Source organism: Capra hircus, chromosome 15 (genome assembly GCF_001704415.2).
Source record: "Capra hircus breed San Clemente chromosome 15, ASM170441v1, whole genome shotgun sequence".
Lineage (NCBI taxonomy): Eukaryota > Metazoa > Chordata > Mammalia > Artiodactyla > Bovidae > Capra > Capra hircus.
In genome coordinates this window covers 1,185,804-1,210,821 of record NC_030822.1, presented here as the reverse complement: position 1 = coordinate 1,210,821, position 25,018 = coordinate 1,185,804, and the positions used below count along the sequence as shown (strand labels likewise).

Below are 25,018 nucleotides of genomic sequence, written 5' to 3'. Positions count from 1 at the left end.
AATGTCATGAACCTCCGTCCATAGTTCTCCAGGCACCTGTCTTTCAGATGTAATCCCTTGAACCTATTTCTCACTTCCACTGTATAATCAAAAGGTATCTGATTTAGGTCATACCTGGTCTAGTGGTTTTCCCTACTTTCCTCAATTTAAGTCTGAATTTGGCAATAAGGCGTTCATGATCTGAGCCACAGTCAGCTCCCAGTCTTGTTTTTGCTGACTGTATAGAGCTGCTCCATCTTTGGCTGCAAAGATTATAATCAATTTGATTTTGGTATTGACCATCTGGTGATGTCCATGTGTACAATCTTCTCTTATTTTGTTGTTTGCTATGACCAGTGCTTTCTCTTGGCAAAATTCTGTTAGCCTTTGCCCTGCTTCTTTTTGAAGGTCACAAACAAAACCTTGTGTGCACCAGAACCCAGGAGAAAGGAGCAGTGACCCCACAAGAGACTGACCCAGACTTGCTAGCGAGTGTCCAGGAGTCCCCAGCGGAGGCATGGATCAGCAGTTGTTTGGTCTCAGGTCAAACAACAGGGAGGGAACACAGCCTCGTCCATCAGTAGAAAATTGAATTAAAGATTTACTGATTATTATATATGAAACACATCTCCAGTCCAGATTTGATGCATGAGACAGGGCGCTCAGGGCTGGTACACTGGGATGACCCTGAGGGGAGGGATGGGATGGGGAGGGGGTGGGAGGGGGGGTTCAGGATGGGGAACACATGTACACCCATGGCTGATTCATGTCAATGTATGGTAAAACCACTACAATATTGTAAAGTAATTAGCCTACAATTAAAATAAATTAATTAATTAAAAAAATAGGTTTACTGAGCATGGCCCCACCATCAGAACAAGACCCACTTTCCCCCTGTCTCTCCCATCAGGAAGCTTCCATAAGCCTCTTATCCTTTGCCTTTTCACTGCATCTCAAATGTTCTTAGTTAATGGCCAAAGTCATTACCATCATGAAGTTGAAGCTTCTCTGTCTTTCTTTATGTCTCTGTCCTTCTTTCACTTTAGTCTGTTATCCCTTGCCCTGGTCAGTTCTATGCCCCTTCCTGACCCTCCCTGGGTATTCACTATCGCGTATTGAATGTGAATTCTTTCATTTCACTCGACATTCAGTTGGAGTGGATTAGTATCTCTAAGTCAACGTGTCAAAATTAGAATTCACAGACACACACGGCGGCAGCAGCTCCTTCCCTGGATTTCTCACACCAGTTAAGGGAGACTTTATCCTTACTCCATTTACTCAAGTCAAAAACCCAGAAATCATCACTGAACCCTCTTTTTTCTCTTGTTTCTTGAACCTCCCATCCATACACAAAGCTCATGGGCTTGCCCTTCAAAATAAATACAAGGACTTCCTCCATTTATTCAGTGGACTCTAGGTTTCCACTGAAGGGGGCATGGGTCCAATCCCTGGTCAGGTAACTAAGATTCCCCCACCCCTTGAAGTGCAGCCAAAAAAAAAAAAAAAAAACATGTAGAATCCAATCAGTATTCACACCTCCACCACTACCAGTGCAAGCTGTGCCTCCCACATTGGTGGAAAGTTGGAAGAGCCTCCTCCTAATTGCTTTCTTCATCTGCATCCACTCTTGCCCCCTAGAGTTTCTGGTCCACACAGCTGCCAGTGTTTTTTGTTTTTTGGTTTTTTTTTGTAAGTCAGGTTATATTACACCCTTGTTTCAAACTGTTAGAATAAATCTTCAATTTATAATAAAATCCAGTCCACAAGGTGCTTAGTGGCAATGGCAAATACATGTGCTCCTTAGGTATGTTCCTTTCCAGGACAAATTTTCTGTCCCTAGAAATGTCAGGCAACTTCAATAGTACCATTCTCTACTGCTTCTTCCATTTTACAAGTCTTTAACATCTCCAGGGTCTACAGAGATATGAGAATCTAAGTCCCTTGTGCAATAATTCATTCTCCATCTACGTATGTTACTGTTAATACCAGTCACCTGTATGCTCTAAGACGATTTAAGGAATAACAGCGATTTGATGAAACTCTCATAGTTTTCCTCTTTTCTCCTAGCTTTTTACAGTAACACTTCTAAACTTTACTCTCTCCAAATTCCACTGAGTACCTGGAATTTAAGCAGTGATTATAGTTTCTCTGTATATATTTTACATTAAGCCAAGTTAGGAAAAGCTTTCAGTACTATTCCAACATCATCAACTTTTACATAAACATCTATTTCAAACGAGTTGTCACCACCTCCACGTATCAATTGTGTTCTCCCCTTCTTTGACCAGCTTTTCCAAAATAGCACCTAATACTGAAGGCATCCCCTCCTATTGTTCCTTAAACTGACGATGTTTTCTCAAACCCCTTCTTCGGTCGTCAGTTTGTAAATGCCTAACTCTGGAGCCCTCCCTTGAGAATGGAAAATTCTGCATATACCCACGCAGGGCCTGGGAACCAGGAGAGCTGGTCTCTTCCTCCTGGCTGGAGGATCCGTGTGCAACGAGTTCTAAGCTAAGCTGGCTCCTTCCTTAGGGACAGAAAGTCGGCTGCCTGCTTTGGACCATTTCTACGCTGGAAGCTGACGAAGCTCACCGCGCCGACGTCCCCGCGGGCTGGGTGGGGAGCCTCTCCAGAGCCCAGTCCACAGCCGCCGCCCGCCCGACAGTGGCCGAAGAGGCGTAACAGCCGAGCTCCCTGCGCCGCCGGGCCGAGCTGTGGAGCCCAGCGCCTCCGGAGGCCGAGCGCTTTGCCCCGCGCTCCGCGCAGCCGCCGTGTAACCGGCCCTGAGGGGACAGGTGTGTCCGCCGACTCCGCCCGCTCCTGACAGCAGCGGACGCGGATGGGCGGGCTGGATGAAGGGACAGGACGGCTCGAAACCCGACCCAGAACAAGGACGCGGACTGCGGCAAGAGTGCGGAGTCTCGCGCGAATGGACCGGCCGGAGGCGGTGGCCTCCTGACGCGCGGGGCGCGCGTCTCCCTACGCGCGAACCGCCCCGCCGCCCTCTCCGGCCGCCGCTCTCAGTGGCTCGGCCAATCGGCTTCTGCAGGGGGCGAGCTTCTGTCCAATGAGGGCAGACGACCTCTGCAACCTGGCCTCCCATTGGCCAGACGGTTGGGGATAACTGCGTTCCGCTTTCGCGCGGGAAGAATTCCCGCCGAGCGCCGTCCTCGCAGCCGGGATCGCGGATTCCTGTCACGCCATCACCCTCACCGCTGGGACAGATTCTCCGCTTCTGTGAGTGGCTCCTCTGATCTTGAGGAGGACGTGGAGTTCTTGGGGCGGCGAGACGCAGGTTTGTCCTGGGCGCCAGTTAGAAGGATCTCAGCCCAGATCCTAGAAAATTTTGGAGGGAGGGGACATAAGCAGTTTTCTGTTGTGGTAACCCCCTCCCCAGGTTCAAAGGTCAAGAGTTTTACACCTGGAAAGACACTTCCAGATAGTCTAGGGAGCTATTCCAGTTAACTTGGGCGTGGAAGTGGGGTGGTGGTGGTTAAAGTTGATTTAATAGTGGAGATTCCCATAACTGCATCCCAAGCGTAGTGAAAATGAGATTCAGGTATCTTCTTCTTAAAAAAAAAATTCAGAGGGGAGAATTCTCAGGACCAGTCAATACAAGTTTGAGCCGAGCTCCTTAATTTACAAATGAGGAAACAGATTTCTGAAAGGAGTATCACCTCGCGAAAGTTTGATGGATTGTGGAGGTTCTTTCCTGGCCCCGGGTAGTTCTTCCGTTGCTGTTGTGATCAGTTCTCAGCTGAATGCCTCCGAGTGTTCATATATCCGGACTTCCCTCTGTGCAGCTCTCTCTTTTCTGTGTCTTTTGAACTCCTGCCACCTTGGTCTTTCAGCTGTCTCCTCAAGTCAGCAATGCCAACGGGCCCTGCCTGGCTGCCCCTCCCTCGTGGGGCCCTGCCTGGCTGCCCCTCCCTCGTGGGGCCCTGCCTGGCTGCCCCTCGTGACACCCTGGCCTGGAATCTCTCAAGGCAGTCAGCTGGAGTCATCACAGGATGCCCTTCATTTGTCACTGCCCCGAATTGCATGATGTCTGCTGCATGATGTCTAGTTCCTTGCAAATTCCTGTTCCATCTGTTTAGCTTATTGTCTTCTTTTGCTTTCAGACTGAAGGGCAAGTCAGGTCCTTGTCACTTTGTTTGGCCAGAAATTAAAGATAATAACCATTTTAATGTTCTTGTCTACTAGTTCTATCATCTGAGTCACTTTTGGATGTGTTTCTGTTCATTGATTTCTCTCCTCATTGTGGATCTTATTTTTCTGCTTCTTTTTATGCCTCAGAATTGTACTGGATATCAAACTTTGTCAATTTCACATATATGGGTGCTAGAAATGTTTCTATTCCTATCAACATTCTTGAGCTTTGTTCTAGTTGTGTTAGTGGAAAAGTTTTACGCTTCCAAAGCTTGCTTTTAAATTTTGTCAGGTGGGACCAGAGCAGTCTTTGGTCTACAGCTAATTTTGTCCCACTTTAGCAGCGATACCTTTGTCAATATGTTATGAATTATGAAGTTTTCCAGTTTGCTTTTGGGAACACAAATTATTGTCAGCTGAGCATGAGAAACAGAAACTATTCTCAGCTGAGTGAGGGAAACAGAAACTGAGCATGAGAAACAGAAACTATTCTCAGCTGAGTGAGGGAAACAGAAACTGTTCTCAGTTGAGTGTGAGAAACAGACCACTAGTCAGCTGAAATTTCAGGGGTGCCCACTACAGATCTCTGACACTCTGTGTAGCTGTAGCTCTCTAGTACTCTAGCCCTGCAAACTCCAGCCTCCTGGGCCCACCAGAACTCTTAGCTTGTCTTCTCAACTTGGGGAAAGTGCCAGGCTTTGCTTGTGTCTCCTTTCCCTGAGATACAGCCTGGAGATGTTCCCCAGGCAGAAAGCTAGATGTCTCCAGGTCCTGCCTCTGATTTCTCTCTCTCTCTCTCTCTTAGGGGTCAGAGATCACTGTTGTGCCCTGCCTGATAACCAGTGTTTGAAACTTATTATTTCATATATCTTGTGTTTTATTGTTTTAGTCATTAAGGGGTTGGTAAATTCAATCCTGCTTCTCTGTCTTGGCCAGTAGTGGAAGAAAGTCATATTCTCCTGGGACTCATCATGAATTTCATAAAGACTGAAGAGAATACATCATTCAGTGCTACAGGAAATGACCAAGGTACCAGACCTGAAGCATCAAAGGTGTGTGTACTTGTAAACAACTTTGCTGGGATGGCACTCTAACTGTAGATCTGTCTTAGGATCCTTGAAGGGGATAAGTGTATAAAGAATGGCAATTATAACCCCTTCTCATGTATTGTTTAAAGTATATTTAGGGAGATCATACATATAAGTGTTTGTGTAAAAACAAAATCATAGTATATGAATTAACAAAGCAAAGAATACCTTGTTAAACAGCAAGGTGACAGTATCGACACTCAGTATCATTGGAAATATAGATGGGCAAAAATAATAAGGTAGTTAATGTGTACTGAGAAATTACTGAGTACTTGGAATTAGGCTTATCACTTCCTATGGATTAACTCCTTTAACATTTAATAAAACTCTTTGCAATAGATATTATCATCCCTAAATAGAGAAACTGACCCTCATTTTTCTTAAAATTGCAAAAGTAATGGACTTCAGAGCAAGGCTTCGAACCCAGGCAGTCAGACTTCAGAACCCAATTTTGGACCAACACATGGTTTTATTCAAAGGATGCAAAGTAGTAATACTAAATCAAAATATAAACAAGTGCTTTTAGAGTGCAGAGAAAAGAGGGTTTAATTGAGACTCAAGAAATTAAAGTTATGTCATGTGAGAAATATCTTAAAGAATGGCCACAATTTCACAAGGTAGGTGGATCAAGTATAAGGGAATAGTCTGGGTACAGTCATGTACACAAGCAAACCTGTTTGAGGAATAGTATAGCTAGATTTGACAGTATGTAAGGAGAATTCAAGAACATAGTAGGCAAGTAATACTGGGAATACAATTTAGTACAAGATCACAGTAGACTAGATCAGTAAAAACATTTTGTTGGGAAAATCATCTAACTTTGAAATAACAAAAATGATTCATTGGATTAAAGGTAAATGAAGTTTAAAATTGATTTTCTTTATGCACTAACCACATTTCAAGTGCTCAGAAGCCATATGTGGCTCATGGCTGCCATATTGAACAAAGCAGATATAGAATATTTCCATCATTGCAGAAAGTTGCAAACTGGTACTCTAGGTTAAGGAACTCTGTCTTTCTCAAAGAGTGGTCTGTATACCAGCAGTATTGATACCACCTAATAGCTTTTTCCCCACGTCCAAGGTAAGAGAAACCCACATAAAACAGTAGGTGCTGAGAGAGGCATCAGAGGGCAGACACACAAACCATAATCACAGAAAACTAGTCAATCTGATCACACAGACCACAGCCTTGTTTAACTCAAGGAAACTAAGCCATGCTGTGTGGGGCCACCCAAGACGGGCGGGTCATGGTGGAGAGGTCTGACAGAAGGTGGTCCACTAGAGAAGGGAATGGCAAACCACTTCAGTATTCTTGCCTTGAGAACCCCATGAACAGTATGAAAAGGCATAATGATAGGATACTGAGAGAGGAACTCCCCAGGTCGGTAGGTGCCGAATATGCTACTGGAGATCAGTGGAGAAATAACTCCAGAAAGAATGAAGGGCTGGAGCCAAAGCAAAAACAATACCCAGTTGTGGATGTGACTGGTGATAGAAGCAAGGTCCGATGCTGTAAAGAGCAATAATGCATAGGAACCTGTAATGTTAGGTCCAAGAATCAGGGCAAATTGGAAGTAGTCAAACAGGAGATGGCAAGGGTGAACGTCGACATTCTAGGAATCAGCAAACTAAATGGACTGGAATTTAACTCAGATGACCATTATATCTACTACTGTGGTCAGGAATCCCTCAGAAGAACAAAAGAGTCCAAAATGCAGTACTTTGATGCAATCTCAAAAATTATCTCTTTTCATTTCCAAGGAAAACCATTCAATATCATAATAATCCAAGACTATGCCCCAACCAGTAACACTGAAGAAGCTGAAGTTGAACGATTCTGTGAAGACCTACAAGACCTTTTAGAACTACCACCCAAAAAAGATTTCCTTTTCATTATACAGGACTGGAATGCAAAAGTAGGAAGTCAAGAAACACCTGCAGTAACAGGCAAATTTGGCCTTGGAATATGGAATGAAGCAGGGCAAAGGCTAATAAAGTTTGACCAAGAGAACACACTGGTCATAGCAAACACCCTCTTCCAACAACACAAGAGAAGACTCTACACATGGACATCACCAGATGGTCAACACTGAAATCAGATTAATTAAATTCTTTGCAATCAGAGATGGAGAAGCTCTATACAGTCAGCAAAAACAAGACTGGGACCTGACTGTGGCTCAGATCATGAACTCCTTCTTGCCAAATTCAGACTTAAAATTGAAGAAAGTAGGGAAAACCACTAGACCATTCAAGTATGACCTAAATCAAATTCCTTATGACTATGCAGTGGAAGTGAGAAATAGATTTAAGGGCCTAGATCTGATAGATAGAGTGCCTGATGAACTATGGATGGAGGTTCGTGACATTGTACATGAGACAGGGATCAAGACAATCCCCATGGAAAACAAATGCAAAAAAGCAAAAGGGCTGTTTGGGAAGGCCTTAAAAATAGCTGTGAAAAGAAGAGAAGTGAAAAGCAAAGGAGAAAAGGAAAGATATAAGCATCTGAATGCAGAGTTCCAAAGGTAGCAAGAAGAGATAAGAAAGCCTTCCTCAGCAATCAATGCAAAGAAATAGAGGAAAAGAACAGAATGGGAAAGACTAGAGATCTCTTTAAGAAAATTAGAGATACCAAGGGAACATTTAATGCTAAGATGGGATCGATAAAGGACAGAAATGGTATGGACCTAACAGAAGCAGAAGATATTAAGAAGAGGTGGCAAGAATATACAGAAGAACTGTACAAAAAAGATCTTCATGACCCAGATAATCACGATGGTGTGATCACTCATCTAGAGCCAAACATCCTGGAATGTGAAGTCAAGTGGGTCTTAGAAAGCATCACTACAAACAAAGCTAGTGGAGGTGATGGAATTCCAGTTGAGCTATTTCAACTTCTGAAAGATGATGCTGTGAAAGTGCTGTACTCAATATGCCAGCAAATTTGGAAAACTCAGCAGTAGCCACAGGACTGGAAAAGGTCAGTTTTCATTCCAATCCCAAAGAAAGTCAATGCCAAAGAATGCTCAAACTACCACACAATTGCACTCACCTCACACACTAGTAAAGTAATGCTCGAAATTCTCCAAGCCAGGCTTCAGCAGTACGTGAACCGTGAACTTCCAGATGTTCAAGCTGGCTTTAGAAAAGGCAGAGGAACCAGAGATCAAATTGCCAACATCTGCTGGATCATGGAAAAAGCAAGAGGGTTCCAGAAAAACATCTATTTCTGCTTTATTGACTATGCCAAAGCCTTTGACTGTGTGGATCACAAGAAACTGTGGAGAATTCTGAAAGAGATGGGTATACCAGACCACCTGACCTGCTTCTTGAGAAACCTGTATGCAGGTCAGGAAGCAACAGATAGAACTGGACATGGAACAGCAGACTGTTTCCAAATAGGAAAAGGAGTACATCAAGACTGTATATTGTCAGCCTGCTTATTTAACTTATATGCAGAAAACATCATGAGAAATGCTGGGCTGGTAGAAACACAAGCTGGAATTAAGATTGCCAGGAGAAATATCAATAACCTCAGATATGCAGATGATACCATCCTATGGCAGAAAGTGAAGAGGAACTAAAAAGCCTCTTGATGAAAGTGAAAAAAGAGAGTGAAAAAGTTGGCTTTAAAGCTCAACATTCAGAAAACTAAGATCATGGCATCTGGTTCCATCACTTCATGGGAAATAGATAGGGAAACAGTGGAAACAGTGTCAGACTTTATTTTTCTGGGCTCCAAAATCACTGCAGATGGTGATTACAGCCATGAAATTAAAAGATGCTTACTCCTTGGAAGGAAAGTTATGACCAACCTAGATAGTATATTGAAAAGCAGAGACATTACTTTGCCGACTAAGGTCCGTCTAGTCAAGGCTATGGTTTTTCCAGTGGTCATGTATGGATGTGAGAGTTGGACTGTGAAGAAGGCTGAGCGCCAAAGAATTGATGCTTTTGAACTGTGGTGTTGGAGAAGACTCTTGAGGGTCCCTTGGACTGCAAGGAGATCCAACCAGTCCATTCTGAAGGAGACCAACCCTGGGATTTCTTTGGAAGGACTGATGCTGAAGCTGAAGCTCCAGTACTTTGGCCACCTCATGCGAAGAGTTGACTCATTGGAAAAAACTCTGATGCTGGGAGGGATTGGAGGCAGGAGAAGAAGGGGATGACAGAGGATGAGATGGCTGGATGGCATCACCGACTGGATGGACATGAGCTTGGGTGAACTCTGGGAGTTGGTGATGAACAGGGAGGCCTCCTGGCGTGCTGCAGTTCATGGGGTTGCAAAGCGTCAGACACGACTGAGCGACTGAACTGAACAAAACTGAACTGAATAGCTTCTTAGATCTACATGATCTGCATTTTAACAAGATACCCAGATGATTTTTCTGCACGTTAAAATGTGAGGAATACTATTCTGAAATACCCTTCCATTGGAAGATGCTATGTGGTAAAATCTATCATTGTTATCAGCATTGTTTGCTAATATTTTTTTAGCTTGTATAGCCTTGTTTCAAAATGAGACATTTTGGGCCCCTTGAAGGAAAAATAAATGGATTCATTGGTTCACACATCTGAAAAGTCCAGAGGTCAGTTGAGCTTTAATTCAGTAATATACAATTGATTGAAGGTAGGAGAAGGGGACGACAGAGGATGAGATGGCATCACCAACTCGATGAACATAAGTTTGAGCAAGCTCCGGGAGTTGGTGATGGACAGGAAGCCTGGCGTGCTGCAGTCCATGGGGTCGCAGAGTCGGACAGGATTGAGTGACTGAAAAGCAACACAGTGTTTCCAAGGACTTATTTGTGTTTTCAGTCTCTGTATTCTGCTTTCAATGCACTCCTCTGGCTGGCTGTCTGCTTAGTGACAATATAGCTACAGTAATTTCAGAGTTCATTCTTAGCATCCAGATGTTGAGTCTATCATGTTCCCTCAGGGCAGCTTCTCTTTGCCCTCTAATTGTCTCAAGCTTAAGGAAATGGCAACCCACTCCAGTATTCTTGCCTGGAAAATTCCATGGATGGGAGGAGCCTGATAGGCTACAGTCCATGGGGTCGAAAAGAGTGGGACATGACTGAATGACTTCAGTTTTCACTTTGGTAGCTCAGCCTTCCTGCCCAAAACCTTTTGGCTAAAGAAGCACATTGAGGAATCAATATTTGCCCTTGCACTGGCATGAATTATTTCTATACACCTTTATGACCAATGTAAAAAAATTGGACAGAGGTAAAGTAGCTTTTTGGAAAACAGTTGTTGTATCTTTCACTTTCTTGAACTTCATGTTTAGGTATTTGGATTTTATTCCGTAAGTAAAGAAGTATTTATGATTCTTATCCTTGTATTATTTACGAAGAAGGATTTAGCTTAAATTTTAAGTTGAATATTTTAGTGTTAAGTCCTATGCATGCGTGCTTGCAAAGTCACTTCAATCGTGTCTGACTCTTTGTGACCCTGTGGGCCTGTAGTCCACCAGGCTAGTCTGTCCATGGGGATTCTCCAGGCAAGAATACTGGAGTTGGTAGCCATTCCCATCTCCAGGGGATTATCCCTACCCAGGGATTGAACCCAGGTCTCCTGCATTGCAGGCAGATTCTTTACCATTTGAGCCACCAAGAAAGCCCGTACAGTCCTATGGCTTATGACAAATGCCCCAGTCATGTAACCATGACGAGAGTCAAGATACAGAGCAGTTCCTTCACCTTAAACAATTCCCTTCTGCTCGCCCTCGTCCCCCACCCACCCACTGCCTTCCATATATCTTCTCTGGTCAAGTTTCTGTTAAAATATTTTGACCATATTTATATTGGCTTTCATTTATTATTGGTGAGTTTCAAGTGTGCTTTACATATGTTAGAAATGCTTGATTTGTCAAAGATTTGCAGGTACTTTATTTCAGTCTGTGGCTTGTCTTTTTATTATATCTCTCTTCTCATTCTCTTAATCCTGTCTTTAGGGGGGAAAAGTTTTCAGCTTTGATAATGGTCATTTTATCCATTTTTAAAAATTGTGCTTTTTTTTTTAATACCAAAGAATACTTTACCAAATCTAAGATCACAAAAATTTTCTTCTGGTTTTTCATTTAGAAGTCATAATTTTAGGTTTAAGTCTATGATCTACTTCGAGTTTATTATTTTTATGGGGCAGTGTATAGATTGAGCAGTAGTAATACCACATGTCCTATTACAGTAGTGATACAATACAGTGTTTAGGCTGAACAATATTAAGAATAAATCCACACAGTAGTGGTTTAGTTGCTAAGTCGTGTCTGACTCTTGACAACTCCGTGGACTGTATCCTGCCAGGCTCTCTGTCCATGAGATTTTCCAGAGAATACTGGAGTGGGTTGCCATTTCCTTCTCCAAATCCACACATTAGTATTTGTTAATTAATTAATTGATTAATTTTTACGTATGTTACCTATTTGCTCCAGCACAATTTCTTAAAAGGGTTGCTTTTACATCTTTGTTAAAAATTCATTGAATATAAGATAGATGACATAATGATTGAATATATGTGTATATTATGGTATATCATGAAGTGATTACCACATTCATCACCTCACAAAGTTAAATTTTGTTCTTGTGATGAGAACTTTTTAAGATCTACTCTCTTAGTTAGCAACTTTCAAATATACAATACAATATTGTTAACTGTAGTTACCATGCTGTACATTAGATCTCCATCTTATAATTAGAAGTTTGTATTCTTGACCAGCTTGACCCATTTCCTTCACCACCCCCACCCCAACCCACCCCTGGCAAACAGAATCTGTCTTCAGGAAATAATCTGGAGCAATTATATGGTTTGCGTCTTTTCTTTCTTTCTTTTTTTTTTTTTTTTTTTCTGTTTCTCAGGGATCACTGGCCTTTCTTGCCTAATGTCTCATGCCTTGAAAAACACTTCATAATTTTATCCATTTATCCAGTTGTTTCAAGGAATAATTTAAGTTAGGTATATTTTTCTTTATCTTGGCCAGACTGGGATTTCAGGGCATTGCTTTTTGTATTCTTTCCAGAGGTTTTAATAAGAAGAATAGGCCATAATAGGATTAATCTATCTTGACTGCTTTTTTATTCTTAAAAATATAAATAAGGACATACCAGAATGTTAATTAAGGGCATCTTCAAAAATTCTACAGGAAATATTGTGTTAAATAATCATTAGAAGCATTTTGTTTACAATCAGGGAGAATGAAGAAATACTCACTATTAGCTGGTGATTACAAAAGCATCATTACATCATACTATACTGGTGATTTTAGCCAGTACAGTACAATAAAATAAGAAAAATAGTAAAAATACAATTAAAGGACTTCTCTGGTGGCTAAACAGTAAAGAATCTGCCTGCAGTGTGGGAGACCTGGGTTCAGTCCCTGGGTCAGGATGATCCCCTGGAGAAGGGAATGGCTACCCACTCCAGTGTTCTGGCCTGGAGAATTCCATGGACAGAGGAGTCTGGTGGGCTACAGTCCATGGGGTCACAAAGAGTTAGACATATCTGAAGCAACTTAGCACACAGCTGGTGGTCCTGTGATTAAGAAACCACCTTCCATTGCAGGGGATGCAGATTTGATCCTGGATGGGAAACTAAGATCCCACATTCTGCATGACTTACTGAGCCCACACACTTCTAGAATTAAAATTACAGTTAAGAGTTGAAAACCTTCTGTGGTGGCTTGGTCGGTAAAGTATCTGCCAAAATGCAGGAGACCTGGGTTCAATCCCTGGGTCAGAAAGATCTCCTGGAGAAAGAAATGGCAACCCACCCCAGTATTCTTTCCTGGGAAATCCCACAGATGGAGGAGCCTGATAGGCTACAGTCCATGGAGTTGCAAAGAGTCGCGACACGACTGAGCAACTTCACTTTCACTTTAAAAATTGAAAAGGAAGGAACAAGGCATATTCTTGAAACATCCACAGATGATATGATTACCTATTTTGAAAACCAAAAGATCTATAGACCAAATGTTAGAAATGATTATTATATAACAGTTGACTAGATTTTAAGATTGATATTTATAAAAAAATATGCATTTATCTTGATCAGCAATAATCTTTCTGATTTCTGATTATACTTTCTATATAATATCAAAAAATTATTTTATGATGCCTAGAAAAATGTCAGATACCCAGGAATAAATGGAAGAAATGGTTTGCAAGTCCTTTATGTATAAAAGTGTACAGTTTTGTGGGAAGACATGAAAGGAAACCTCATTGTCAAGATAGCAGGTATTCATGAGTAGGAAAACTCATTGAGATGAGTTTTGGGATGTCAGTCCTTCCTAGATTCATTGAATATAAGCCCAATTAAAAGTCCAACAGTTTATTTTTCTGGTGTTTAAGATGATCACCAAGATGTATAAAAGAGCAGAGGGCTAATATCGAAGACATTTCTGAAGATAAAGTGAGGGAAACTGTCTTATCAGATATGAATGCTTATTATAAGATTGGAAGTAAGACAATATTTGGTGCAGATGTGGAAAAATACAGCCCTGGAACAGAGCAGACGCAAACCCATAAAGTGTGTAAGCAGGTCTTTGCATGACTTTGCTGGGCCTTCCATAACAAACACCACAGACTGAATGACTGAAACACAAATGTGTACTGTGTCAGTTCAGGAGGTTCAGAGGCCAAGGTCAGGTGGTCAGTAGGGTTAGTGCCTTGTGAGCTCTGTGCAGGAAGGATCTACATGAGGCCTCTCTCCTTGACGGCCATCTTTAACCTCTGTCTGTTTATTTCATCTTCCCTCTGGGTGTGTCTATCTCTGTTCAAATGCCTTTTTATAAGGATATCATTCACAATGGCCTGGGGGTCCACTGTACTCTTTTAATGAATTATAATTTTAATGAATTATATCTACAGCAACCCTGTTTCCAAATGACATAACATTCTAAGGTACTTTTTTAGGGGGTCATTGTCTAACCTTTACTCTCACATGGCAAAACTGATGGTACAGATCAGTGAAGAAAAGATTAGCGATTTAATTAATAGTGCTGGGACAATTAGTTATCCTTATATGACAAGCAAAATGGCTATCTGGGAAGGCCTTACAAATAGCTGTGAAAAGAAGAGAAGTGAAAGCAAAGGAGAAAAGGAAAGATATAAGCATCTGAATGCACAGTTCCAAAGAATAGCAAGGAGAGATAAGAAAGCCTTCCTCAGTGATCAATGCAAAGAAATAGAGGAAAACAACACAATAGGAAAGACTAGAGATCTCTTCAAGAAAATTAGAGATACAAAGGGAACATTTCATGCAAAGATGGGCTCAATAAACACAGAAATGATATTGACCTAACAGAAGCAGAGATATTAAGAAGAGGTGGCAAGAATACACAGAAGAACTGTACAAAAAAGATCTTCACGACCCAGATAATCACGATGGTGTGATCACTCACCTAGAGCCAGACATCCTGGAATATGAAGTTAAGTGGGCCTTAGAAAGCATCACTACGAACAAAGCTAGTGCAGGTGATGGAATTCCAGTTGGGCTATTTCACATCCTGAAAGATGATGCTGTGAAAGTGCTGCACTCAATATGCCAGCAAATTTGGAAAACTCAGCAGTGGCCACAGGACTGAAAGAGGTCAGTTTTCATTCCAATCCCAAAGAAAGGCAATGCCAAAGAATGCTCAAAGTACCACACAATTGCACTTATCTCACATGCTAAAAATTCTCCAAGCCAGGCTTCAGCAATACGTGAACCGTGAACTTCCAGATGTTCAAGCTGGTTTTAGAAAGGGTAGAGGAACCAGAAATCAGATTGCCAACATCCTCTGGATCATGGAAAAAGGAAGAGAGTTTCAGAAAAACATCTATTTCTGCTTTATTGACTATGCCAAAGCCTTTGACTGTGTGGATCACAAGAAACTGTGGATAATTCTGAAAGAGATGGGTATACTAGACCACCTGACCTGCCTCTTGAGAAACCTATATGCAGGTCAGGAAGCAATAGTTAGAACTGGACATGGAACAACAGACTGTTTCCAAATAGGAAAAGGAGTACATCAAGACTATATATTGTCACTTGGCTTATTTAACTTGTATGCAGAGTACATCATGAGAAACACTGGGCTGGAAGAAGCACAAGCTGGAATCAAGATTGCCGGGAGAAATATCAATAACCTCAGATATGCAGATGACACCACCCTTATGGCAGAAAGTGAAGAGGAGCTAAAAAGCCTCTTGATGAAAGTGAAAGAGAGAGTGAAAAAGTTGGCTTAAAGCTCAACATTCAGAAAACTAAGATCATGGCATTTGGTCCCATCACTTCATGGGAAATAGATGGGGAAACAGTGGAAACAGTGTCAGACTTTATTTTTCTGGGCTCCAAAATCACTGCAGATGGTGATTACAGCCATGAAATTAAAAGATGCTTACTCCTTGGAAAGAAAGTTATGACCAACCCAGATGGCATATTCAAAAGCAGAGACATTACTTTGCCAACAAAGGTCTGTCTAGTCAAGGCTATGGTTTTTCCAGTGGTCACGTATGGATGTGAGAGTTGAACTGTGAAGAAAGCTGAGTGCCGAAGAATTGATGCTTTTGAACTGCGGTGTTGAAGAAGACTCTTGAGAGTCCCTTGGACTTCAAGGAGATCCAAACAGTCCATTCTAAAGGAAATTGGTCCTGGGTGTTCTTTGAAAGGACTGATGTTAAAGCTGAGACTCCAGTACTTTGGTGACCTCATGCGAAGAGTTGACTCATTGGGAAAGACTGTGATGCTGGGAGGGTTTGGGGGCAGGAGGAGAAGGGGATGACAGAGGATGAGATGGCTGGATGGCATCACCGACTGGATGGATGTGAGTTTGAGTGAACTCTGGGAGTTGGTGATGGACAGGGAGGCCTGGCGTGCTGCAGTTCATGGGGTTGCAAAGAGTCGGACATGACTGAGCAACTGAACTGAACTAAACTGATACAAAAAGCAATCCACAAACTCAGAAAGTGAAAGAAAGTGAGTCGTGTCCTACTCTTTGTGACCCTATGGGCTGTAGCTTGCCAGGCACTTCTGTCCATGAGATTTCCCAGGCAAGAATACTGGAGTGGGTTGCAATTTCCTTCTCCAGGGGATCTTCCCAATCCAAGAATCAAACCTGGGTCTCCTGCTTTGCAGGCAGATTCTTTACCATCTGAGCCACCTGGGAAGTCCACAAACTCAGGGAATACATTTTTAATACGTATGATGAATAAATAATATGTCTAGGATATATAAAGTACTTTCAATAATAAAAAGAAAAATAATCCAATAGAAAGATGGGTAAAAGACATGAATAGGCAGAAATTATTAAACTTATTAGACTACCAATAAGATGCCATTTCAGGGGAGGGATAAATTGGGAGATTCGGAGTGAATATGCGCACTACTGTATATAAAGTTGGGCTTCCCTGGTGGCTCAGACAGTAAAGAATCTGCCTGCAGTGCAGGAGACCCGGGTTCAGTCCCTGGCTGGGGAAGATCCCCTGGCAGAGAGCATGGCAACACACTCAAGTATTCTTGCCTGGAGAATCCCCATGGACAGAGGAGCCTGGTGGGCTACAATCCATGGCGTTGCAAAGAGTCGGACATGACTAAGCAACTAAGCACATATATAAAGTAGATAACTAATAATAGCCTGCTGTATACATGGGGAATTCTACTCATTGCTCTGTAATGGTCTACATGGGAAAAAAATCTTAACAAAAAGAGTGGATATATATGTATGTATACATGGTTAGCTTTGCTGTACCCCTGAAATTAACACAACATTGTAAATCAACTATACCCCAGTGAAATTTTTTTTGAAAGATGCCATTTCACATTCACAAGATTGGCAAACTTTAAAAGTTGGGCAATACCATGTTTTGATAAGGATGTGGAGGCAATGAGAACTCCTATTTCCCACTGGCAGAGGTATAAAGTGGTACAACCATTTAGTAAATAATTTGACAGTATTTAATAAAGGTGAGTATGCATATTCCAGAAGTTGAGCAATTCAGCTCCTAAGTCTGTTCCCAAGAGACACTCTTGCATGTGTGCCCCAGGAAACATATTAATAGATATTCATAGCAGAACTGTACTACTGTAGTTAGTAGGGAAAAGAAAACCTAGAAATAACTGAAATGCACACAGCCAGTTAATTTCTTCAGTGGATTCTGTTTAACTGTGAAAGTGAATTTAAAGCTCCATCGACTGGAAAGAATGTCAAAAAAATAGTGAAACAAATCACAGAAGACATATTCATGTATGTGAGACAGCAAAAGAGACACGGATGTATTGAACAGTCTTTTGGACCCTGTGGGAGAGGGTGAGGGTGGGATGATATGGGAAAATGGCATTGAAACATGTAAAGTATCATATGTGAAATGAACCACCAGTCCAGGTTCGATGCATGATAAAGGGTGCTCGGGGCTGGTGCACTGGGATGACCCAGAGGGATGGGATGGGGAGGGAGGTGGGAGGGGGGTTCAGGATGCGGAACACATGTACACCCATGGCAGAGTCAAGTCAATGTATGGCAAAACCAATACAGTATTGTAAAATAAATAAATAAAACTTAAAAAAAAGACATTCAAAAGATGCATTTGTGCAAAAATAAAAAACAGACAAAGCTAAAGATTATGCTACTTATATGTGTGTGTTAGTTGCTCAGTCCTAGCCAACTCTGCAACCCCATGAACTGTAGCCCACCAGGCTCCTCTGTCCATGGAATTCTCCAGGCAGAAATACTGCAGTGAGTTGCCATTTCCTTTTCCAGGGTATCTTCCCAACCCAGGGATTGCACCCTTGTCTCCTGCATTGCAGGCAGTTCCTTTGCCATCTGAGCCACTATATGCATATGTCCCTAAATAATCTGTTGCCAGCAGATTATCAAAATGCTTTTTCCTAGGCTATTGCCAACTGATTGTATATGTATAATATGTTTTGAATATGGATTTGTATATCTGTCCAATCCTGTGATTTATTAATCATGTTAGTATCTTTCCTTAGTGCTGTTGATACCATGTACAGAATAAACTGGACAGTAAATATTTTACAGGAATTTTTTAAAAGGTGGTACTTCAGATGTCCAAGTGATGTGTTAAACTGGCTTTGTTAGTAAGTAAATAAATATAAATGTAAAAAAAAAGTCAAGCTAGATCTCCCAGTTACCAAACTTTTAAAATAGTAGTACTCAAATCCTTTTGAAGAATTTGCCGTAATACTGATTTCCTTGGGCAATAGGAAAGAACGGGGAGGGTGAATTGATGTGACCTTCTGAGAAAGCAGTTTGGCAGTGTACATGGTGAAGTACATTTATAATCTATTTCCGCTGCTGGGAATCTAGCATAGGAAAATATTTTAAGACTTTAGACAAAATATTTTGTGTATAGAAAAGTGTGTCATATTTAGAATAGTAAAAAAATTAGAAATAATCTAAAGAGCCAGCAACAGAAGAATGGATTGAAAACTATTGTACAGTGAACTATCATAGAGCCCCTCAAACTGTGTTTTCAAAGGTTGTTTAATGATACGCAAGAGCACTGACAGATTGCTTAGTGAAACGTGAACTCGTATACAGCATGGTATATTTTGATTTTATAATTCAAAAGGCATGGAACATTATTATTAAAGGTGATCCTCACTAAATTTTTAATCTTTCCTTTTCTAAGGATACTGTCTTAGAGGAGGCGTGTTCAGGCACACCTGTTGATCAGTCTCTGTCTGACATACGAGAATGTAACAGCACCATTAAAGTTAAAAGTGAAGTCAGCGAGCATGAAACATCCTCTGAACGACAGAACCCACACGTGAGCACCAGTGAAAAATGTCATTTCACCTTTAGTTTGAATGAGCGCCTCAGAAAGTCAGACCGTAGTGTGTTTACAGCATTTGGTGGGCCCAATGAGAATATCTATTCAGTTCTGAGTGCTCATGACCATTTCAGCGAAAGGATGAAGAAACATGTAAATGAGAACATCATTGTTTATGAAGAAAAAACAATACAAGCGCATGTGAATTTAGGAATGCCTCTCAGATGCCTACCTAGTGGTTCCCATTTGAAAATAGCATTTGGTCAAAGAAGGAGTGACCAGGAAGATGATCAGGTATTACGCCTCTGTAAAAATCCAGATGCTGAATGCGTTCTTTTTCACATTGTTGCTATTGGGAAGACCATAAAGAAGATTCTTAAGATTAAGGAACTTCATGAACGTGGAACTACACTTCTCGTCTATGCCTTGAAGGGTGAGACTATCAAGGAAGCCCTTTGCAATGATGGCCGATTTCGCTCAGATTTAGACACACTTGAATGGAGAGTAACAGAAGGTCACAATAAAATTTATGGAAAACAGTCCATGGTGGATGAAGTATCTGAAAAATTCTTAGAATTGGACATTCCTAAAAAACTGTCTGTCAAGAAATGTACCCATAAAAAAATTAAACAAGAAGATGAAAATGCCACTGAAGGTATCAGTCCGCAGGCTTTAACACAGTCCAAGAGCAAAGTCGATGAACCAAAGAAAGATGAAGAAACTGAAGATGCAGAACACAACAGAGAAAAAGTTCTCCCATGTCAGAGTCTAGGGCTTGATACTAAACATAAGACATGCCGGTCCATTTCCAAAATTAAACGTTATTACAATAGTAATCTCTACAAAAGACTTAGGAGAAAAACCACACAAGTTAGGCGAAGGCTCCCTCTAGGTAGGCAATATGCTATTCAGAAAATCCAAAGGGAGACAACTAATCTCTGGGTAAAGAATTTACAAATATTGAACAAAGTTATGATGCATCAGTATCCAAATTTTAATAAAGAGGCACTTCGGATACAAAAGTATTTTCAGGAAGAACGGAAGAGAATGAAACTGTCAACGTTTAAACAATTCAGGATGTATAAAAAAGAGTTTGGAAAAGTGACTGAAAATTCTGTTTCAGTTGCAATCTGTGAACGTCTTGTTCATCTTAGTCAGTCAGTTGGATTCATAAAATGGGACAATAATGGAAACACAGGCAATGCTACTTGCTTTGTTTTCAACAATGGTTTTATTTTCACCTGTAGACATGTTTTACACTTCATCGTGGGAGAAGGTACAGATCCAAAGTCATGGCCAGCTATAATAAGCACATGTGCCAAGGTCACTTTTGCTTATAAAGAGTTCTGCCCTAACTATGTTGATTGGCTTTCCTTTGATCCATGGTTTGTGATGTCTGGTGAAACTCTAGATTATGCCATTTTAAAACTAAGTGAAAATGGAAATGGATTTCCTCCAGGCCTGTCAAAACTGATTTTGCCTCAACCATCTGGTGGTTTACTTTATTTAATTGGTCACCCAGAAGGCCAGATCAAGAAAATAGATGGTTGTTCTGTGATTCCTCTAGAGCAACGGTTAGAGAGGTACAAAGAACATTATTCAGATGGGGTAGTACCAGGATCCTGTTCAGACATTTATGATGCTTTCCCTATGTTTACCCAGAGAAGTTTCCTATCGGAGGTTTGGAGCACTAACACACTTAGTTATGATACTTATTTTTCTAGTGGGTCTTCTGGCTCCCCAGTGTTTAATGCATCTGGCAGGTTGGTTGCTATGCACTGCTTTGGGCATTTTTATAACCGTGTAAATAAGCCTTATGCCCTTATTGAATTTGGCTATTCTATGGAATCTATTCTTTGTGATATTAAACAGAAAGATGAGAACTTGTACAAATCATTACAAGAAGAGAAAAATGAGAGCCACAATGAAGAGAAAGATAACAAACAAGAACTGTCACTTCAAGAAAATCAGGTTGAATCCATGCAATATTAGGAAAAGGATGCTGCTTTCAAAAGCACATGCCAATGATTTAAAGTATTGGGATGGCCAAAAGTTGGTTTGGTTTTTTTTCTGTATGATGGCTCTAGTGGTGCTTAGTTGTCTTAAACGACATTTGAAACAATTTCATTAGATTGTATTAATATTGTGACAGCTGTTGTATCAGCAGGCATTTAAAAAAAATCAAAATTAGTGAATTTTTGTGTAGCCATTTTAATATTGAAGATGGAAGAAAACATTGTTGGCATGTTATGCTTTATTATTTCAAGTAAGGTTAAAACTATTGAAATTTTAAAAAAATAAAATTTGTGCAGTGTATGGAGAAGGTGCTGTGACTGATCATATGTGTCAAAAGTGGCTTGCTAATTTGTGTGCTGGAGATTTCTCACTGGACAATGCTCCATGATCTGATAGACAAATTGATGTTAATAGTGATCCAATCTAGACATTAACTGAGAGCAGTCAGTGTTATATCATGCAGGAGATAGCTGGCATACTCAAAATATCCAAATCAAGCATTGAAAATCATTTGCACCAGCTTGGTTATGTTCATCACTTTGAAGTTTGGGTTCCACATAAGTTAAGCGAGAAAAACCTTCTTGACTTCATTTCCATATGGAATTTTCTACTGACACCTAACAAAAACTTTCCATTAAAACAAATTGTAATGGGTGGTGAAAAGTGGATACTGTACAATATGGAATGGAAGGGATCATGGAGCAAGTGAAATGAACTGCCAGCAACCCCACCAAAGGCCAGTCTCTGTCCAAAGAAGTAATGTGTGTATATGGTGGGACTGGAACGGTGTCCTCTATTATGAGCTCCCTCTGGAAGACCAGATGATTAATTCCAATAAGTACTGCTCTGAATTAGGTCACCTGAAGGTAGCACTTGCATGAAGTATCCAGAATTAGTCAACAGACTGCATCCTCTTACATCAGGATGACAGACTGCATGTTTCTTTGATAACCAGGCAAAAATCGTTGCAGCTTAGCTGAGAAGTTCTGATTCATCCACCATCCTCATCAGACATTGCAACTTCAGATGTCCATTTGTTTTGGTCTTTACAGAGTTCTCTTAATGGAAAAAATTCAATTCCCTGGAAGACTATAAAAGGCACCTGGAACAGTTCTTTGATCAAAAGGGTGAGAAGTATTGGGAAGATGGAATTATAAATTTGCCTGAAAAATGGCAAAAGGCAGTAAATACATTATTCAATAAAGTTCTTGGTGAAAATGAAAAAAAATTTTTTTTTGGCCAACTCAACATTTGGGGCTGTTTCTTTAAAGTATAATGAATATTATTTCTCAATTAGAAAAAAACTTTAAGAGAATCATGTGGATGTACAAAACACATATTAGAGCTCAAATGAGCATTGATTTTTCTTCTCTCATTGGCTTTTTTCTTTTCAGCAATCTCAAGCATCACTTAAAATACTTCAGTTTGGTGGTACAGTACTTACTGGATGCGAGGTAGACTACAGGGTGTATTGTACAACACAGGAAAGAGAGCCAGTATTTTATAACTGTAAATGGAGTATAACCTTTAAAATTGTATAAAAATTTTTTAACCTATAATCAGACTGTGAAATGTTGTATTTGTTCTACTTGACCAGATGCCTAGCCTAAATTCTAATACTGTGGAAGAAAAGGAAAATGGATATTGGGTAAACTAGCAGCCTTATTTATTTATTTTGGGGGGCTCCAGAATCACTGAAGATGGTGACTGCAGCCATGAAATTAAGACGCTTGCTCCTTGGAAGAAAAGTCATGACTAACCTAGATAGCATATTAAAAAGTAGAGACATTACTTTGCCACCAAAGGTCTGTCTAGTAAAAGCTATGGTTTTTCCAGTAGTCATGTCTGGATGTGAGAGTTGGACTATAAAGGAAGCTGAGTGCCAAAGAATTGATGTTTTTGAACTGTGGTGTTGGAGAAGACTCTTGAGAGTCCCCTGGACTGCAACGAGATCCATACAGTGTATCCTAAAGGATATCAGTCCTGAATAGTCATTGGAAGGACTGATGCTGAGGCTGAAATTTCCAATACTTTGGCCACATGATGCGAAGAACTGACTCATTTGAAAAGACCCTGACGCTGGCAAAGATCGAAGGCGGGAGGAGAAAGGGATGACAGAGGATGAGATGGTTGGATGGCATAACTGACTCAATGGACATGAGTTTGAGTAAACTCTGGGAGTTGGTGATGGACAGGGAAGCCTGGTGTGCTGCAGTCCATGGGGTCGCAAGGAGTCGGACGTGACTGAGTGACTGAACTGAACTGAGCAACCTTAATCACAGTCCTACCCATTCAGTCCCCCTAGTACCTTATATACACTTCCTTCCACACATGAAGCACACCTACTCACTCTCCAGGATAGTCCAGCATTGCTGGGTAACGTGTGTTTCTCTTCATCACACCTGAAAGCCACTCCTCACGGCCCCGAGACATATCAGCCCATTCCTCCTCATGCTACTCACACGCCTGATGTCCCAGAGTGGAGTATGGCCAGAATCCAGGAACTTAAATTTTTATTCAAAAAAGGATAATGGGAAATCTGGCAGTTACAACCCCATAACAATGACCAAATTCTTGCAGGAATTGCCCGGATGCCCTGCTCCAGTAGGGAGTTTGAGTTACGACTAGTTCATGTCACAACTCTTGTTTCTGCTCGTTGGAGTTGGAACAGCCTTGCCCATTGTCCCTCAAAACCCCAAATTTTGTTTTTCAGGGTGTTCTTTCCTGTCTGTTTTCTCCTGTGGCCATTTCCTTCTCTTTGCAATGCATAGTTGTATTAAGTTAGGGTTTATGTCCAGTAAAGTACATCTTTCTTCTGTACAGGTCTGTGAATTCTGACAAGTGCATGTGCTCAAGTGACTGCTACCCAATTAAAATGCTAAGCAGCAGCTTTAATATAGATGCGCTGCTATCAGCACGCTTATTAAAATGCCAAGCAGCAGCTTTAATATAGATGCGCTGCTATCAGCATGCTTATGAAATTATAGTGATCATTTCAGTCAGCCTGTACCTCCCCCTGACTTCTCCTCAGTTTGTTAATTTTTGTTTGTTTTGCATCTGGGTCGTTTGAATCAGAATCCAGTTTCCACACTGTATTTGGTCATGTAAGTCTCTTGAGTTGCTTTTAATGTGTAAATTCCCGCTTCCTATCTCTCTTTTTCAGACATTTATTTATTGGAGAAACTAGGTCATATGTGTCCCGTAGAATATTCTACATTCTGGACTCCGCTGTTTCATCTCTTTCATGTCACTGAATGTGTGGCTGTACTCCCTGTATTTCCTGTAAACTGGTAGTTAGATCTAGAGGGTTGATTATATTCAGTTTGGACTTTTTGCTACTTCCTACATGGTGTCAAGGGATATTTGGTCTTCCTGTTATATTTACTATGGGTCAGTATCTGATCTTCATTTTCATTAGCATCATGAAATTAAGTATAAATCCTTCTGGCTTCCTGTAACCTAGTGTTGAATACAGAATCTCTGGAAAGTACCATTTCAAAGTACTAAGCCAACATCATTTCCCATCTTTTTGAATTAACTTTAAAATGCTCTCCCACAAATATCCCGTTTTTTTGATGATGGAGTTTAATTCTAAAAATTCTTCCTGCATAAAACTTTTTTCTCACATATTCTGCAAATTACTTTCAGATCATAGTAACTTTAAATCTGGTGTGGCAATTAATGTTGTATGTCAACTTGACTGGGCCACAAGGTGACTGGATATTTAGTCAAATGTTATTCTAGGTTTTTCTGAGAGGGTGATTTTGCATAAGATTAAGATGAAAGCAGATAGCCCTTCTTAATATGGGTGGGCCTCATCCAATCAGTTGAAGGTCTGAATACAACAAAAAGACTGACCCTCACCCGATTTAGGAGAGAATTCTTCCTGTATGACTGTCTTTGAACTGGGACACTGGATTTTTCCTGCCTTTGGACTTAAAACATCGTTTCTTCCTGGGTCTCAAGCCTGCCTTGTTCTCAGAACTTCAGACGCTGACTGGAACACACCATGGGA

At 40.9% G+C, this 25,018-nt stretch overlaps 1 protein-coding gene across 6 annotated transcripts; it reads left to right on the top strand.

Annotated features, from left to right (window-relative positions):
• On the top strand, window positions 3,093–22,562 carry FAM111B (family with sequence similarity 111 member B). 6 transcript variants are annotated; one of them, XM_018059029.1, is made up of 3 exons: window positions 3,093–3,216; window positions 5,018–5,180; window positions 18,847–22,562. In XM_018059029.1, the coding sequence occupies exons 2-3, from the start codon at window positions 5,100–5,102 to the stop codon at window positions 20,977–20,979; spliced, it is 2,214 nt and encodes a 737-aa protein (XP_017914518.1). In that variant the 5' UTR covers window positions 3,093–3,216; window positions 5,018–5,099; the 3' UTR covers window positions 20,980–22,562. The 6 variants fall into 6 exon arrangements, with proteins under 6 accessions (XP_017914518.1, XP_017914519.1, XP_005690355.2 ...); XM_018059030.1 differs by having other exon boundaries at window positions 3,100–3,216; window positions 5,068–5,180; XM_005690298.3 differs by having other exon boundaries at window positions 3,101–3,274; window positions 5,065–5,180.

Excerpts from the sequence above, each read along its gene's own strand:
- FAM111B (XM_018059029.1), top strand. The coding sequence starts at position 5,100 with ATGAATTTCATAAAGACTGAAGAGAATACATCATTCAGTGCTACAGGA. Across the intron at positions 5,181-18,846 it reads CCAGACCTGAAGCATCAAAG|GATACTGTCTTAGAGGAGGC; the intron begins GTGTGTGTACTT and ends TCCTTTTCTAAG.